This window comes from Amblyomma mixtum, chromosome 5, assembly GCF_055824585.1.
Source record: "Amblyomma mixtum isolate Tamu chromosome 5, ASM5582458v1, whole genome shotgun sequence".
NCBI classification, from domain to species: Eukaryota; Metazoa; Arthropoda; class Arachnida; order Ixodida; family Ixodidae; genus Amblyomma; species Amblyomma mixtum.
In genome coordinates this window covers 147,855,939-147,875,192 of record NC_143016.1, presented here as the reverse complement: position 1 = coordinate 147,875,192, position 19,254 = coordinate 147,855,939, and the positions used below count along the sequence as shown (strand labels likewise).

The 19,254-nt window shown below is 46.7% G+C and overlaps 1 protein-coding gene across 1 annotated transcript; it reads right to left on the bottom strand.

Annotated features, from left to right (window-relative positions):
* Positions 1 to 1,484: 1,484 nt before the first annotated feature.
* On the bottom strand, positions 1,485 to 17,932 carry LOC149344108 (cholinesterase-like). The gene is made up of 6 exons (XM_089547145.1): positions 17,796 to 17,932; positions 6,804 to 6,950; positions 5,239 to 5,473; positions 2,747 to 2,893; positions 1,780 to 2,013; positions 1,485 to 1,703 (listed from the first exon to the last, which is right to left on the bottom strand). Exons 1-6 carry the CDS (start codon positions 17,930 to 17,932, stop codon positions 1,485 to 1,487), a joined length of 1,119 nt encoding a protein of 372 aa, XP_089403271.1.
* Between the last annotated feature and the right edge of the window lie 1,322 nt (positions 17,933 to 19,254).

Sequence of the window (19,254 nt, the reverse complement as noted above, 5' to 3'; positions counted from 1 at the left end):
TGGTTCAAAACAATCGAGAAAAAAACAGTACGGCTACCTCAGTGCGCATCCATTTCCAGTGTTGAGTGTTGAACAGTCTCTGTGACTATAGAAGAAATAATTGATGAGATTGAGAGCAGTGTCATTTATACTTATTTGAGTAAACTCACTTCATTTCATCATAGAAATGCAGTTGCGGCGCCAATTGGAGACATCATAAACAACATAACTAGAGCCACAACGCAAGAGAAGAGAAACTTTTCCTTGGTTTCCAGCCACATCGCAATCACTGGCAATTAGAAAGCGAAAGCATGTGCTGCAAATGCTCGGAACTAAGAAATAAGGGAAGTTAACCTTTCACCAAGATGACATGAAGTTGGTACAGTGTAAGCTCAGAGATTAATGGCAGGCACTCAATAAAATATTGTAGTAAACAATAAGCTACACACAGTAAAGCACATCAGAGAAGGACTGAAGTCGTGCGCACACCAAGAACGTTTCGCTGAAGTTATCTTCGGCAGTCTCCGTATAGGACACACAACTTGCACGCTACTTCCTACTGAGAAAAGTGAAACCTGTTTGTGAAACATGTGGAGATGAACTTACAGTAAACCATATCTTATTCTCATGCACAAAGCTTGAATCGTTGGGGAAAAAAAATACTTTACCCTATTTTACAGAGAACACATTGTTTTATCCAGCCTTTGTTTTAGGGGACATGTACTTGTTGACACTGAATATGTTTTTAGGTTTTTAAGGGAAGCCGGTATGCTTCAAAAACCCTTAATTATCTGACCCTGTGCTTCATGATAGTGACACACATCAGCCACTTTTTCCATCCTGAAAAGGGCGCTGAGGCTTTTACATGAGTTTTTGGGAGCCTCGAGATCCTTGCTCAGCCCAGGGCGGTCGCGAACTTCTATTAACAGCCATTTCCAGAATTTTTGTTCTTTAACAACTAGGTAGTGTGAAATAACTCTTTAGGCCCTTTGGAGCACCGCCATTGCACTTTTTATGAAATACAGCATAATACAATTTTTATAGAATTTGAGCTTGCCGCATGACCGCCTAAGATACTAATGCGCTAGCAGACCCAGCAAAACAGAACGCAAAAGAGCTTATGGAGTATGAGAATGTGGGTCACGTTATCCAGCTTGATATCTTAGCAATCTCTGCTACATTTACGATTTTGATCATTTCTACTTCACTCTTCCGTATCGGCTATAAGGTTCAGTGATTATTCTTTTACAATATATTGACTTGTAACACGTGTTTGTGGGAGTGGTTTCGGATCGGTTTACGTTCCAAGATGGCGAAATATACATGGGTTTGGTTCTTATCCGGTTCCGGCCATAAATACCGGTTCATTTCCGGTTCTGGTCAGACAACTTGGTCCCATTACGTCAATACCGAGTTACGGCAGGATATGTCTTTGGGGTCGTCGTCATAGCATCTTTGGCATGCAACTGTACCCTACTTTTGTTTGAAAGCAGCGAGATCAGTTCTCATCTTGCCTCGACGGCTCCTTCGCTGACAGTGTTTCCCATCAGGATTTGCTTGCGGAGCACCCGTTCGCTGAGCTGTGGCCACCGCTGTGGCAAATAGTCGGAGTCGAAGGACGGCCCTGCAGCTAGGCTGGCATAAACGTGCGCCCTGACGAACTCACTGGCCGGCTGCTTTAGCAGGCACGCCCACTGCCATTCCGCATCTTCCTCCGGCCGGGTCTGCATAATGCGCGCAAAAAGCATCAGTGACAATCCAGACAGCACCGTAGCATCAGCGACAGAGTGGTAAGCGCACCCCGTTGCAGCCCAGTTCGGCGGCGACCACAGCGACCTCGCTGGTGGGGGCCAAAGGCTGCAGGGGCGATCCGCTCATGAAAGCCAGTCGGGTGATGGGCCGCAGATCTTGCTCCCCTATGGGCGAGAGTAGGTGCAGGCCCAGTGACACCGCGCCGGAACCGTGGCCTAAGATGACGATGGACGAGTGGTTCCCACCGAACTGCTCTGCGTTGTCCACCGTCCATCTCAGTGCCTGCAGTTTGACAGAGGTGAAGGGCAGAGTGCGGCGCTATTGTGTTCAGGATGACGACCATGAGCGCTATTCGGTGTTCCACATTAGAACCGTGATGAAATCAGAGAAGAGCTTAGCAAAATTAGCTGTGGCTTAGCTCAGCTAGGCCAAGATATACGTAGCGAAAGCAGCTTTGTCTAATGACATTTCGGTGGCGACATGCCGTCGTTGTCGTTCAGCAGCTTGGCGGCGTCTCTTCGCGAGACGTTCCTTTCATTCTTCGGGCGTCTCGGCCGCCGGCTTAGCCTTTCTCGCCTACTTTTCATGCTGTCGGCGGCCTTGTACCAGGCGACATCTTCTGCATCAGAAGACTCAATTTCACGCAGCCTGTCCTGGTGCCTTGACAAGCACGGCCGCTTACCTTCTTTTATGGTGCACGTCTGAGGAGCGAGCGCATCGCTTCCGTCTTATATCCTAGCTGAGCGGCGCGACTCTGCGCATGCGCAGTGCGGCGCAGCGGCAGCGGTGCCATGATTACAATCGTACTAGTTGCCTTGGTAGCGGCGCATGCGCAGTAGTGGCCTTTGGCAGGCATCGCGAAATGCACTTCTGTTAGCGTAGTGTAGCTTTCGCTACGAGAACGACTAGAAACAACTACAAAAGTTCACGTACGTCTTAGTCTGTATCAAAGCGTCTCAGAGACGTCCATGCCCGGAAGAAGCGCATTCGGAAGCTAATGCACAGAAATTTTTACCTGTATCTGGTCGTGGAGCGCCAGGTTCCCAGGAGCGAAGTCGGTGCCGTTGCTGAGAAACCCTAGTAAATGCAGCCTGTAATTGGGCACGACAACCAGCAGGTCTCCGAGCGCAGACAGCGCCACTGCATCGTACTCGCGGGACCACTTGAAATCCCGGCCGTGGAGAACAAAGAGAACTGTGCGAGAGTTTTCCTGCATGCGCCATGACGCTGTTTCGCCGCTGTCCGCTTTGAATAGATTTTATTTTCACCTTTTTCGCTACTTGAAGCCGTCTAACGGAAGACCTACGGGGAGTGCGCAAGTTTAGTGTGTCTTACCCTCTCGATAACACGCTCTGTTTCCAGTGGCGGAGAAAGTTTAGCAGTGTGTTCTATAATGCGCATATTTGCCTTGTCTAACACTCAAATTCTGCTGCAGAGTGATGTGTTCGCAAAGACATGCAACCGGCAGAGGGAAGAATGTGTTTTCTGACGATTGTAGACGGTCGAGCAGTTCAGAGCTTTTAAGCTTGACAGTTGCATATTTTAGTGCAGAAAAGAAGCAACGGTAATAAATAAATAAATAAATAGACGGTGTGGTAGTTGTAGTGGCACGGAAATATCTTCAAGAATTTTCGTCCTCCAAAATGAAGTCAAAACTACCACAGAGAGCAAGACAGCTGCCTCCTCCTTATGGTAATGCTTACTCCGACACCAGCTACATCCCGTCTACTGTGATCATATTCATAGACAGAGCAGATTTTCCAGATCACAGACCTCAGAACGAGCTAATAACTGTTTATTTGGCACTAATTTGAGGACGGCTACAACATTCCTGAACAGCGACGGCAATGTCATATACTAGACGGAAAGCCCTGAAGCAGGTAACATTGCAAACACGATTTTCCCGGATGAGGTTTACATACTATAAGCTTAGCGCCAATGAATAAAAAGCATTGTACATAAATGAAGCTAGTCAAGCGACCCTTACTTAAGCCGCCCTACAAAGTTCTTCAATATTATGGGGCTGTGCTGACTTGAATTAAGACTCGCGATATTGGTCACTGTGTACGCCTGCAGATTTGATCGAACGCAGTACAGAAAGTTGAGATAGCGGGAAAATCACTTTTGAAATGACCAGATCCGTAACGAAGCGAGAGCGTATGGACAAGACAAAAGCAGTCTTTTCTACTGTCTTTGATCGTCGCCCATGATCTGTTCGCTTCGCTACTGACTGAGAGCATGGGTTTGTCCGTCGTCTTCTTTATCGTTTGCTGTGCTCTAAATACGCTGTAGAGAGACCATGATCTTGAGGCCAATTTCGATTTCGGGCCTAAAATGTTGCCTACACCAAACACTACCTTCACAAGATCGGAATAGAAACTAACCCAAATTGCGTACAGCGCCACACTCTAGACTCTCGCAAAGATGGGCACCATATTTGCGAGTGCCCGAACTATAGTGATGAGAGGAGAGCATTACAAGCAACCGCCAAACAACTGGACTCTCGCCCTCTTTCTGAAGAAACTTTTTTGGGCACCAGGGCGGAACGTTCTGATTGGTGGTGTGTGACTCAAGTTTTTGTGTGAAACAGGCCTGGATACCCGTCTCTGACCGCCTGTGCATTACCTGCATGGTTAACACAGTTTACATGGTTTACATTTGTGTTGTCATGGAGCCCCTACTCCAGTATGTCTTAATTACATGTGTCGGTGTGTGTGTTGAAGACACGAGTTTCACGTGCGTCTACTCACCGCGATGCGAGTGCCAGCCAGCCAGCCAGTCCGTGCGTGCGTGCGTGCGTGTGTGTGTGTGTGTGTGTGTGCGCGTGTGTGTGCGTGTGTGTGTGCGTGCGTGTGTGTGCGTGTGTGTGTGTGTGTGTGTGTGTGTGTGTGTGTGTGTGTGTGTGTGTGTGTGTGTGTGTGTGTGTGTGTGTGTGTGTGTGTGTGTGTGTGTGTGTGTGTGTGTGTGTGTGTGTGTGTGTGTCATCATCAACTTTCATTCGCACTTTCCCTTTCCGCCCCTTCCCTTTCCCTTGTGTGGAGTAGCAGGCCAGGGCCATATTACCACCGGCCGACCTCTACTCCTTTTATTCACATTAAAATTCCTTGCTCTCTCTCTGCCCATCATCAGCCAGGGAACATGGTGACTATCTAAGCTGAAACAGGGTATACTTATCTACATCGGCTTGAGTAAACAAGGCTTCTCCCCTGAAAGTTTTAGTGCGGAGACAGTAATATTTGCGAGCATTTGACTAACATCCGGAGTTCTAACCAAATTCGCCGTCACAATTACGAGTCCTGTATTCAGGCGGCAAGTTATAATGAGTTAGCTAGCAACCATGTAAAGAACGAAACGAATAATTCATGTATGAGGATCTGCAAGGGACTACGAGAATTATCGTTCAGGTCCTTAAAAAACAAGAGCCAGCCTTTCTCATACACACAAGCTGTAGCAAGCTCAAACGAAAAAAAAAAAACAGAATTGACGCGCTAGATTGGGGGCTCGTACCATAGTTTTACCAGGTTGCACGGGCGTCCACACGTTCAGACTGAGGCAATCTTCGACGGTGTCGTTCCAAGAAAGGTCATCAGGGCCTGTCGAAGGCCTGGCCTGGATGCAGAGCTTCGGCACTTTTGTCGCGTCTATCACTTCTTCTCGCGGTGTCAACGGCTGTGGTCGCAGAAATCGCGCCATGGCAGTGGGGCTCTTGCCGAAGGGGATGCCCAGGAAAGCGTACACGGTTCTGTGGAGGCCACGGTGCGAGTATACGAAAGTTAAATTCGGTGAGGTAAAAGCGCAAGCTGCTAGAGCGCATCGAGTCAAGATAATCAATTATCACGTGGTGAATGACGCTCACTCCTGCCGCCGCTCCTGGGGCGTGAATGGGAAAATTGCTTAGAAGGCACCCAAAAATTCTAAATAGCTGTCTTCTTTCTATCTGCTGCCGTGCTACGCACATCACTCCTACGTGCACAATGAGGCGACAAATAGAGTGCGCACGATTATGTAAAGCTTTAGGTGCTAAACCAAGTATAATTGCTATCTTTCACCCGCAGTAAAAGTGCAGGCTGTAACCATGCACTATGTAATCGCTCGTCTCACGTGATGATTGGCGAAAGAATTGCATGGAGTCAAAAGTGCATCTCGCATCACACTTATGAGTCCACGTGAGATCCAAAGCGCTAAGAGGGCCTTGAAAAACAGAAAATCGGGTGCTCCTGTTCACACGACACTGACTCCAATCAGTTGTTTTATCTGCTTTTAGAGATGTACTGCAAAAGCCGTCGTGGGCAATTCTGCAGCATGAGCTGTTACTGGCTTCTTCTGCAGACATCGAGTTGTTTGAAACGAATTGTATCGGAAGCCATTGCCACTACTAATTCATAAATTCTTCACGTGACCTAGCTGTGATTACCACAACCAAGAGGTCACATTACCGAAAAAGCCCTTACACACAGCCCCCTTAGAATATATTGACCTCATGACCACTATACACAAAATGACAATGAATTTGCTCAGGACGAACTGGCGGGCTAGTTGGTTACGCATCTCAAAAATTTTAACGAGCGCACGAGAATGAAACGAGGACTGTAGAGGGAAAGGGCCCGAAGAACTGGTAATGAATTTGCTCAGGACGAACTGGCGGGCTAGTTGGTTACACCATCTTTCCCTCTACAGTCCTCGTTTCATTCTCGTGCGCTCGTTAAAATTTTTGAGATGTGTAACCAACTAGCCCGCCAGTTCGTCCTGAGCACATTCATTACCAGTTCTTCGGGCTCTTTCCCTCTACGGCGCTTTGTGGTGTGTGTCTTCTTTCAGTCCTCGTTTCCTTCTCGTGCGCTAGTTAAAAACAAAATGACAGCTGAACATTTGACGCTGATTCAATATTACAGTATATGAAAGCTTTTTTTTCTTTTTCTGGCTTGGGTCAAAATACGGCAGCCTAACCTTAAGGTGTGTTGCTTATTGGAATCTTTTTCTGCATTTTACTGTAAGAAAACGGAACGGAAGTGGAGGCTTGCCGTCTGCTGACAAAATAAATGGAAGTGTCGAAGGCGGCCGCGGTTCCTTGCCTTTTTTCGAAGGCGACCTTGAAGCCCTGCACCATGCCGCTGGTGGTGTTGACAGTCACCAGCACTTCCCTGTTGTCCGGCAGCGAGTAGACGAGGAGCAGGAAGACCGCCAGCGTCAACAGGAGGAGCAGCAGGCACAACTTGTGTCTGTTCGAATGATGGGCGCCATTTAAGAGACAGCGATGGCGCCAATCCAAACAGCCAGTAATACATAACTAGTTATAACGCTGTGGCAAATTTAGAGCAAGGAGATGAATTTCTTGACAACACAAAGTAAACAAGAGAAAGCGAGCATCAGGTGCTTAGCCAACATTTCAACAAGGGCAGTTGTCTTCGTGTGGACAAAGTGGTCATCACTGGAGGGGGTTTCGCCATGGGCAGGGTGTGCCAGTCATGAGCGCTTCGCCCCAGATAAAGACAAGACCTCTTGTGAAAGCGGTGAGCACACTGATGCTCCCCGCTAGTTAAAATTTCGTCAGGAATGTTGCTTGCTCGCACCCGTGGGTTGTACAGTATATACAAGATGTTTCAAATTTTGCAATACAGATTCTTCTTTAAAAAGCCGTGAAAGATATTTTGGCGCGGTGTCTGTAGTTTTATTTTATGCGAAGGGGGACATTATTTGTATGATGAAGTGCAATGAAAAGGCTAATAATTAATTAAAGTTAGCTCATTACCTTTTAAATTTACAATTTAGGATGAAATGCTATATTTCGAAACTTAACCCTCTCAAAATCCAAGGTGAGCGCCTTTTTTGAAAAATCATAATATTCATTATGCTCTGAGATAACGTCCAAAAAAGTCTTTTGAAATCTCTTCAAGTTGGCTTTTCCACGTTGCATGTTGAGAAAATACGCGTTAGATGAATGAAAAATCCAGCCGCAGTTTACTTCTCTTAGTACGTAGATAATGTTGGCATGATTCCACGTCCAGCGACGCCACATCAACACGCTACGCGGGAAAGCCAACTAAACGAGCTGCCAAACGCTCATTTTCTAGGCTCCACATCGCGAAGCACAATCCTGACTGAGAAGTTTTATAATCTGGGTTCCCCTTCTATGTCGGAGGCCTTCAATTTCTGAATATAATCTTGTGCCTTGAAGCCAAAAATAAAGAAGTTGATCAGCTTATTTTAGATGCATACTCGTGTTTTTGTTGCAGTGCTTAACGTAAAAAATGTCCGCCACACCGTATAATTAGCCTGCAGAGACCGTACAGGCTAATATTTCGCGTATTCTCGAAGAAAATCTGTAATGAATAATTCGAAACACCCTGTATTTTGGAGGGAGAGCAGTATCTGTTCACTGTTATCAAGAAATGAAGAAGTTCACGACAACAATGACATAAAGGTAGCGATGCACAGAGTGCCTAGAAATGTAGCTTTATTGGACGCTTCTCGTTGTTTAGGACAGCACTGGCCAGCTGTGCACATAAGACACCACAGCTCTTTTAGAAAAAGAAAAAGTTAAATGACTAAAAAACACCACCGAATCATGCCTTACCACGTCTAAAATAGTCTTCAGCCCATTTTGCTGTTCAAAACTGGAAAGTGAAGCTCTAAATGACAGCATATTGCTCTTATCTTTGTGATTTAAGGAGCAATGAAATGTGTGACTTAGAACTCAATTTTATAACACGTTCAGTTAAAGATAACAAGAAAGAAGACCCTTCACATAGGAAGGCGGAGTAACGACGGCTGGCTTGCATAACTGTGCTGCTAAAACAAAAGTAAAAGCTTTTTGCTAAAACAGAACCACACTTTTTATTTCACCTTCAGGCTGCGAAGGAAAAGATTTCTGCAGAGGCATCTCTGTTTGCGATGCGCATTGCTACAGCAGAAAGGACCATAGAAAACGGTACTTTCATTTACTGAATTAGTGGACGCCTTGTTACATTACCTTACAGTGCCATGATATGCAATCTCTCACAAACAGATGTAGCATTAAGAGACTGTTTGGGTAAAAACTGCACGCCTTAAAACCAAATGGTAATTGTCGAAACAAGGCTCTCTCCTTGGAGAAAAAGTGCAGCAAGTTATAAATATATCAAAAGACAGAAAATTTTACATTTGGTGAATGCCGTGTGTGGTTTCCCTATCATACTTGCGCGGATTGCGTGATTTCATTCACAGATAGATATACAATGTGTTCAAAATTAAGCTCAGATTTCTTAGAATTAGCCATTGAGTCAAGCTTGAAAACCACTTTTGCATATACTTTACGTGACCAGGGGCACACAAACTGAGATTTGATAACCGTCACCGTTAGGCATTGTAACCAAAAAAACATAGCGCAGGAACAAAAACATGACGACGACGACGACACGGGACAAGCACTACTTCCAACACAGCGCTTATTGCGGAAAAGAAGCATATATACCCTTCTGGACTAGCGGAAGGGAATAAACAAAACAAATCACGTAGAAGTTGCTGACAAATAGCCAAGCCACGTGCTCAGACCAGATATCAAGCTCTTTCCTTGATAACGCCACACACGGCCTATTGACACATTTATCCCCAGCCCGAGCTATCTCCTCAGCTTCCATAATTTCCCTTCTCAGATCATTGCGGTATCGATACAAAGTGAAGGCCTTATCGAACAAGGGATGGTAAGGCGGCTCCGCGTCGCATTTTTTACAATTTCTAGCCAGATGGCCATCTGTAGCAATGCTACAGACTTGTCCCACCTCTTCGTCGTCGTGTTTTTGTTCCTGCGCTATGTTTATTTAGTTACAAAGTATTGCCAACACGCGTTATTTCCTTATGAATACCGTTAGGCACCGAATTAACTGAAATATAGTGAATAACTTGCGCGTCAGATCCAAGATTAGATTATGAGCCAATTACTGCGTGATTTATGGAGACATTAATAGTCACGTAGACACCGCGTAGCTTCATGGTGCCGTAAATGGCAATTAACAATAAATATTCCCACGTCTTGCCACATACCATAATGTTGGAAATCCAATGCGAGACCATAGGAAACGACTACTCTTTAAATTGTCAGCAAAGAGCAATAACTGAGGAAGCAAAATACATGGGAGCTGTATTTCCTTTGAACCTAACCTGGAATAGACACGTAAACATAACACGTAACGGTAACAGGTAGCCGCGTACTTAACTTTTTGCGAAGAAACCAGGAAAGCATCGCATGAAGTCAAACAGGTTTTATACTTTTTGATGTATGCCTATGTTATAATGTGAGCTTCGGTAGGGGGCTCCGAGTCTGTAACCCTCGCTATTAAGTTTAAAGTTGTCCAAAAAATGTAGCTCAATTAGTAAAAAAACTCTCTCTGATTAACACAAGCGTCACCACACTGAAGAAAATGCTCAGCTGGGACACGCTTGATATCCGCCATAGCGTAGCTAGGTGCTTACTGTTAAACTAAATTGAGCGCAGTCATATCACTATCAACCGCTACCGTTTTCCTAAAACCACCTACCTTCTCATCACAAAGACATGACCATTGCAGAAAAATATGCGAAATTTCCTGCCCAACAAAAGTGTCATAATCGTCTTTCTTTCGCCGAAACATTAATGAACGGAACATACTGCCTCTGGCCGTAATGTACACGTGTGACAAGGAATTCAAGACTGTGCTTAAAAATCATCTTTGTAAAAGCGTGTCACCAGTCTGTTAGCATGTATTGCGCTCCGCAGTGTATTTTTGTATTGCTTATTTTTCCGTCTGTAACAATTTGCTCGTTCGTCTTGACGCTTCTCTGTATTGTTTCTGACTTGAAGAAATGACGCTTCTCTGTACTGCTTCTGACTTGAAGAAATTTTTTTCATGCTGTGTTTACCTGCTTTTCTTGCAATGATACCATGCTCCCTTAACCATTATCCCCATTTTTCCCTTTGTAATATCCTCCCTACAACTCTGCCCACGGATGATTTGCACCACCATAATAAACTTCTTAGCCACTGAGGCTAGAGCGAATCTTTATAGCGAAAACAGCGGTGGCCGCATTCATAACTACTTCATTCGGTAGAATTCCTCTAGGGCATGCGCTTTCCGATATTCACCCCTAAACTTTCCATTGATTTCGCGTAATTCCTGATGCAAGGTGACGGAAGTGGACGAGAAACTCCCCTCTGGTGTGGCGTGGCAGTTAACTGCGACGGTGTTTTAAGGCGAAAGCCCTTCCTAGCTCATGAGTGCCGAGGACGGAAATGGTCGACGGGCTGTCTGCAGTGGCGTAGGGGGCGGTGTGAGCGTGCGGAGCGAGAGGACCTGCAGCGCATCGGCTCCGCCAACTTTTGGCTGGAGCCACGGAATTTCGACCGGAGCGGAGCTGTCGCGTGCCCTCGTGACAGCCATCTGAACACGCTGTCAACAAGCTATAATTATGAATAACATTATATCATGCCATGAAGACCGGGGTTCCTCAAGGATCTGTTTTAGGGCCCATGTTATTTTCGTTATATTTGAATGATTCGCCGAAGGTCCTAAGTTGCTCTGATATTTTAATGTATGCAGATGACACTGCGATGATAGTTACAGCTGACAACCATGAGGATCTAGAAGCAAAAACGAACATTGAATTGGAAAAAATTTCAAGCTGTTTTTTTACCAACAAGCTAACAATTAATTCAAGCGAAACCAAATATATAGTATTTAGCTCAAGAGGAAAAGTAATTGGTAACAACCAAATTAACATTTTTATAATGACCACTCACTTGAACGAACACACTCATTTAAGTATATTGAAGTCATTCTAGGCGAACATCTTCGCTGCAAAGATCAGATTAACGCCATCTGTTCGAAGTTGGTTTCTGGCTGTTATGCCTTATTACAGTCCCGCGATTGTTTTAACCCACAAACACTGCGTACCCTTTATTTTGCACTTATTAATATTCATTTAACATACTGTGTAGAATCATGGGGTTTGACATACAACACTTACCTTGATCCTATCCGGCGTTTACAAAAACGGGCTATCCGAATTATAACACAAAGCAAGTATACCGAGCCAAGTAAACCACTTTTCCAGTTATTAAATATCCTGCCTTTTGACCTTTTGCTCTTTTTAAAGATAACGGTGTGATTAAACAACATAGTAAAACATAATCAACCTGTCAATGCCTCCCTGTTTCGCTCTTCTTCTCGACTTACAAGAAACCTTACACATAGTAACTGTAATCTGCCACCGAATAATAACATCTACAGCGAAAGATTGATGCTCTTTTCAGGAGTCAAGGTTTGGAATGCTTTACCCCCAGAAATAAAACAGCCCCATGAAACAAATAGAGCATTACGAACATACTTTATGAGCCTTATTCGACATATGTGACAGTCCTTTTCGGTTTGTGTCGGCTGTACCATGTTGTTCATGACATATTTTTATTCATTCTGCTGTAAAATGCCCATTATTTTATTTTTTCCTCGTTGTATGATGCATTTTGGTCTTTCGCTGTGATTTTGTGCTTTTCATTTTATATAAGTGCTGTGTCATTGCCATCATGTATTTTGTTTCTGAACCCCACACTAGCCTCTGGCTATGGGTTCCGTCAGTGTTTTGATGATTTGTATGGCAAGAGTAGAAATAAATGGAATGAATGAATGAATGAATGAATGAATGAATGAATGAATGAATGAATGAATGAATGAATGAATGAATGAATGAATGAATGAATGAATGAATGAATGAATGAATGAATGAATGAATCTGCTCGATGGCGATACTTTTAACCTCAAGATTGCGATCTCTGATCGAGACCACCATGGACAACATCTTTAAGGTCACAACTTCCGTCACCGCGGTGGTCTCAAAACACATGTCGGACAACCTCCGCCTCCTCCATCTGACGGCGCCCATTAGGGACGTATCCCGTCCATCAAAATTCACCTCTCTGAACACTGTTTCGGACAATGAGGACCGCTGCCCTTCTCGTTCCGTCAGCACCCCTTGGTGGCGCAGGCAGCTGGCTCTGGGGAAGCCACACCCCCTTCCTCCGCCCTAAAAATTTTATATCATGGTGAGACGCCTTAATCAAAGGTGTTCCCTCACCTCCACTTCGGTCAAGTCAACTTCACTAACACAATGGGAGTGTAGAGGCTGTAAGGACCGCACTAAGCGGGCCAATTTCCACCTCTACATTGAAACCTTCGAGTCTCTACCAGCCGTGGTTGCCCTCCAGGAGCCAGGCCTGGGCGCCACACTTTCAAATTACACGACGTTCCAATAGGAACGTCGTGTAATTTGAAAGTGTGGCGTCCAGGGAATTCAGGGAAAATGTTGCCTACACAGCAAACTTAGTGGATCTCGACCCCCAGCTCGAGTATTCCTATGTAACGGTGACTATCCCAACGGTGCTCTCCCAAACTCAAGCGAGTGGACCTCTTCAGCCACGCGCTAAGAGTAGCGGGCCACGATCCCCTAGTCAGCGGGGGGGTATCGCAAAGAGTCGCCCAGACGTAAGCTGGCGCAGCTTGCGTTCACATAGGGCCTCACCCTCCACACGGATTCCGCCCACCCAACCCGGCTAGGAAACTCCGTGACACGGATACGTGTCCGGACTTAATCTTCACTCGCTAGATACGACACGCAGACTAACTCAGCAACGAGAAGACTATCGGTAGCATCCACTGCATCCTTAACACTACACTACGCACACGCTCCCTCAAGCGTCCCAGAACACAAGTCCGTATCATAGATTGGACGAAATTAAGGGAAAATGTTGACTCACTTGATAACTGTGATGAAGACGAAGTGTGGCAGGTGCGCTGCACGCCCTCGCACGCACGAGAGAAGAGGAGGAAGTAGAGAGATTACAGATGGGCTCGACTGTATGCTGCGTGTGCTGTTTCTTAATTTCTAATTAACCTTTCTTACGATACAACAATAACCCCCTCATTTTCGAGTAAGGCTACCCAGCATGGTCTCAACCTCTGCTGGCACACCTCCGCTCGCATGAAACACACATCCAGCTCTCAGAGGCGGTCACAGACGTGGCGGTTACGGACGGTCATGGACCTTCTACAACTCTGGGAAGCCCGTCGCAGCCTCGTCCGCCATTGAAGACGCCAGAAGCGCAATAGAAAGCTTAAAGTTCAAATTACCGAGCTCACCCAGAAAGCAGCAGTGTACGAGGTGGCCAACTCTCCTACTACAACTAGGTGGATAGAAGCAACACGGCCGTGCGACAAATGTCCAGTCCCAACACATGGCCTTCCTTTCGAGCCTTAATCGACCCAACCCGAACCGAAACACAAAAGCATTTGCAGCGAGCCATGCACGCTTTCCCTGGCACAGAAACTTCGGGACCAGTATCTGTATACAGCCCAAGACCCCGTGGATATGCGTACTCGTATGCACGCTGAGAGAACATGGAGCTGGATCAACCTTTCCAGATCCATGACCTGCGGGCGGCTGTTGCCAAAATGAAGCGGGACTCTGCGCCGGGAAGGCATAAGGTCACCTTTAAGCTTTTGACAAACCTGCCCGACTTGGAATAACCTCCGCCCCATCTTTTTCTCACCTCTTGTGCCGGCAAACTAATGGAGACAATGGGGTCGGATCGCTTATCTGCATATCTTGAACACAAACATGTCTCTCCCAGCACCATGTTCGGGTTCCGCCCACAGAGGTCCGCACAGGATGTCCTCCAGCAACTCAATCAGGAAGTCCATGACCCACTCGAATCCCCCCCCCAATGACCAGGTAGCACTCGCTTTGGATTCTCAAGGGGCATTTGACAATGTAACACAAGAGATCATACTACGCCAGACGTACTGTGGTCTGAACACATTCCGATACATACGCTAATTTCTAACGGATCGTCAATCCTACATCCTCATCAGACAGAGAGCATGGTCCTTACCAACTCGGCACGTGGGGGACCCCGGAGGCGCGGTACTTCCTCCACTGCTCTTCAATCTGGCTATGATGCATCTGCCGGCCCAGCTGGGTGATGTTGCCGGCCTGCAGAACGCACTGTACGCCGATGACATCACCCTGTGGGCCACGCAGAGCAGCATAGGGGACATTGAAACCATCCTGCAAACAGCGGTGATGATAGAACACCGCTACGCCCGCTGCTGCGGTCTTCAATGTTACCCTCAAGAATCGAAATTTGTGCACTTCTGCCCCTCAACAAAGTGCACAACTGAAATCTCTCTTTCCCTTGAGAGTAGTCTCACACGCGAAACTGGCGAGATACAGTTACTCGTACTCTACGACCAAAACACAGACGACCGGACGCTAGACTGGCCAAGGGGGGGGGGGGGGGGGGGGGGGGGGGGGGGAAGGGTTACGAAGTAAGGATGCCTTGCGAATGGCAAACGCTTTCGTGACCACTCGCATTCTCTTTTCGGCTTCTTATCTCCATCTACGAAAACAAGAAGAGGATGCCTTGTAGGTCATCCTTCGCAAAATTAAGTGTTCTCTGGATCTCCCCATCACTACTTCAAGCAGCCGGCTTATGGCCTTTGGGGTGGTGAATACTTTTGGGAGCACCGGGAGGCGCACCTTACAAACGAGTACACGCGCGTGACGCGAACGGATTCGGGTCGCCTCCTTCTTGCTCGACTCCATATCCAGCATACCATTCTCATGCTGTGTAGACGCGCCCTCCATGTGCACCCTCTTCCAGCCAACATGTCTTACGAGCATCATAATGGTCGGCGCAGGGTACGAGCGGAAGCCCTAGACAGACATTATGGCAACAAAACAGGTGTATACTGCGTGAACGCCTCCGGCCTGCACCACGGCCGCGGTAGTTCACAACAGCAACACAGTTAACGGCCTCACCTTGACAGCCCGCAGTGCAACACACGCAGAAGAGGTCGTGATTGCTCTGGCGGCCTGAAATTCCGATCCAGAATTCAAAATAACCAACTCGCGAGGGCCTGTCGGAACGTCGAAGAAGGCTGCACTCCCTTCCCAGCTTATCGAATCTGCCAGAATTGCATGCGGGATACGGACCCCGCACACCGTTACCTTATATGGGCCCTGCTCATCAAGGATTGGCAGGAGACGAGGCAGCAGACGCAGCCGCCCGCGCGCTCTCCTACCGAGCTCTTTTTTTCTCCCCACTCGATCAGGAACCCGATTTTATTCCGCTCTATACCTTCAAAGAAATTACAACCTATTATCAAGATAGCCATCTCCCTTTACCCCTGCCCATGTAAATGCCTGAAGAAGGCGGATGAGCGGCTCCTTCTCCGCCTTCTCACCAATAAATTGCTGCGCCCGGCAACACTACAAGATTCTGAGCCCTCCTTTAGCGGCAGCCGCCCGCACTGTAGAGCGGCGTCTTCGGACACCTGTCACGTGGTGTGGGCCTGCCCCTCCAACCCGGCTATTCCACCCATACCCAAACCATCCCGGGAGGAGATCCTGCCCGACAGCCACGACTTACATGCCCCAACAAGCCTTAGTCGCGCACACCTGAGCACCGGCCCCCGCCACTGGGGTCTCAAAGTATGGACCTCCACCTAGTGCTTGTGCAAGCGTAGCTCGTGTTCCGTCGTAGTTTTTTCACAGCCACCACCACCCGCAGTGGCATGGGCGAAAGTTGAAGACAAAGGCTGTCCGGAAAACTATCCGCACTATGGTAATTAAAGTAATAATTAACGAAAATTTTGGTTAGGTGGGGAATAGAACCAGGGAGGCCGGCGTGCGAGACGGGCGCGCTGCCACTCGGCCAGAGACTTGTTTGTTCTGTAATGGCTGTTTTGACAGTTTACAATAGGTCCCAAACAGATTATGTGCTGCACTCCACTCTCAAATATCAGCAGCGGACATGCGTTCCACTCACATGAGAAACTAAGAACCGTTTCAAGGAATACGACTGCCCCCTCGAACTGATAACAATATCGCCATAACATAGCACCTTGTACACTTTGCGTGGCTTAAATACGTGTGCAGCTGAATCAAGGCGCCTCTAGTGAATGCACAGTTTTTGAAAACGTATCTTTGAGATGGGTACTGTTGACTATAAGCGTAATTATGAGCATGTTAATCACAGATGTTGCAATTAAGTGGTAAATTTCCTTCGTCGTAGCGCCATCATGTGGCACCCACTGAAAACCCCTCTCGCAATCTACGGCACTCGCCCAGCAGATGGCGCAAGTGGCGCACAGCATACAACTTTGGCATTTGCTCATGTAAGGAGACTTAAGTGCACCTCATATATTTTCTTACATTTCGATAGCCGACAGGGAAAGCGAAGGTTATCAGCTTCAGCAGTCGCTCTATGCCTTCCGCAGGAAAGGCCATGTCACGGCGGGAGGAGTTTCGCTAATGCTCAACGCAACTGGTATCGTTCTGCACTCCACGAACCACTGGCACGCTTTTTGAGTTCGCCAAGGCCGTGTATAGACGAGTCTTGTGGCCCAAGGGGTCTCGCAAGCAGCTGTCGCAAAAGCCTTTAGTGAGACAAGAGTTATAACCGTCCTGCCAAACACTTTTAGCTCCTGTTCTCTGCAAACCAATCCAGCATGTTCTGGCAGCCACTGTGACACGAACTTTCGGAGACTTTCTGTCCGAACGGTTACCAGCACTGCAGGGTGAGTGGGGACTCTCGAAGCCGCTGCTCTCAGGACGACGGAAGGATTGACGATGGCAGCGCTGTAACACTGTCTGCTACTGTGATTCAGTCTCGTCATCGTGAATTTAGTGATAGCTCGCAAGCGATCCGTAAAACCGCGGAGGACGCAGTATAGCACTCGACCGACGAAGTGAATGTAATGTTTCCGTCTTCGTAGAGGCCTGTGAGTATTAGGCTCGTTCAGTGCTGCGAAGCTAGTAAGTGGCACGAGCACTTTTTTACATGAACGATGTGTTTGGTGTGTTTTATATTTGGCCAAGATTATGACATTTCTATGTGCTACGTCAGCGTTGTACGTTGACAAGAGATAGCTGTAGTCGCTGCATTTGGCGAATTCGCAGCCGGTATGTAGTGCTGTGCTTTATAAAGAACAGAAATCCTTGTGCGCATTTCATTGCCGTCTGCTGCCATTCAAAGCAAACATGGCGCCTGTACTCACGGAGTCAGTTTCTGAGTCTGTGCATCAGTTCCGGTGGCTGTGGCAATGACATGCTTGGGGATGAACTGCTCCATGTCGGCCGTGATGATGTAGCTGCCTCTAGTGCAGCCGTCCTGGAACATGGGCTTCACAGACATCTTCTCCACAAACTCCTGAGAGAGGAAGGCAACCAAGCATTGGCTCACAGAAGGGAAGAATACGATTGCGCTATTATGACTTTGTAAAGCGGTGTACATGAAATCGAGGCAGGCTAAGGAAAAGCAGGACAGGGATAAAAGTTCTAAATATGAGTAGTGTTCGTATTCCTATTCCTCTATGTGGCATCAAGTGTTTCTCTAGTAGAAGGACGTATAGTATATGCTGGAAAATAGTTCTGAACTCAAAAAAATTGGGGCAATATTAAGAAATTTCTTTTGTTTTAAATATCAAGGGATCACAATAAATCTTTAAAGTACACAACAGGATAACTATGGCAGCATGTTATTGCATAATATTGCAAACTTATGTAAATACAGAAAAAAAATGAATGGGAGAATTAAGATACGCAGTTTGAGGGTATGACGCGGTAACGTTAATGGGTCCTGTCAGCGGCTCCTCTTGCCCATGCAGACATGCTATGCGAAAGGCCACACGACACACATGTAAAGCCCCGCTTCAACCAACCCATACGAACACATCTGCGTGGCCTGCGTAGCGTGTATGACTCGCAACCGAAATGCCAGGGGTACGATTCGAATCAGCACAATTTTCCGTTGAGCGCAATTTATCTGCGTTATATACTGAGATGTGACAATAATATTCGAGTCACTTTGCGACTTTCTAATAACCCATTCTCTAATCTCGTGATCACTTTTCACTCCATAGCTCCACGTGTAACGTCACAACCCTGTGGACCAGCCCGGCTTTTACTCACACTCCGGCAAGGGCGCCAACTACTCCTGGTTATCCACTGAACGGGACATTTAAGGCACCGCATTAAAAGCAAACAAATTAGTGTCCCGAAGCTCATGGCCTTTTAAGAGTGCTTCTGTTGGTGGCTTGTATTCCGCCATACCAAATTAAAAAAGTTGCTCATGCGTTCCACCTTTCATTCTCAATACGAAATTTGTTTTTAGAAATACAGTTTCACCGCTATTAAAAGAGCATGTTTTTTTTTTTGTCTTTTCCGACACATCACAGGCTCTCGAAAATCACACGTGGGCCGTTTGAGAGAAAACAACTCAGGTGAAAGTTTGCGCAAGCAACAGTTAGCTATCAGCGCTCGCGTCTGCCAGCGTCATGCAGTGGTGCCATAAGATATAATCTTCATCAGAGAACGCTTGCATAGGCAGGATATTTATTCTTTGTGTTGATAATTTTCTTTGGTGGACATACAAACCAAAGAACGACGTGCGTCGAAACTTAGCCAGATGTAAAAGACACTTTTTTAGATCACTTCTCTGGGAACCATTGCGTATAG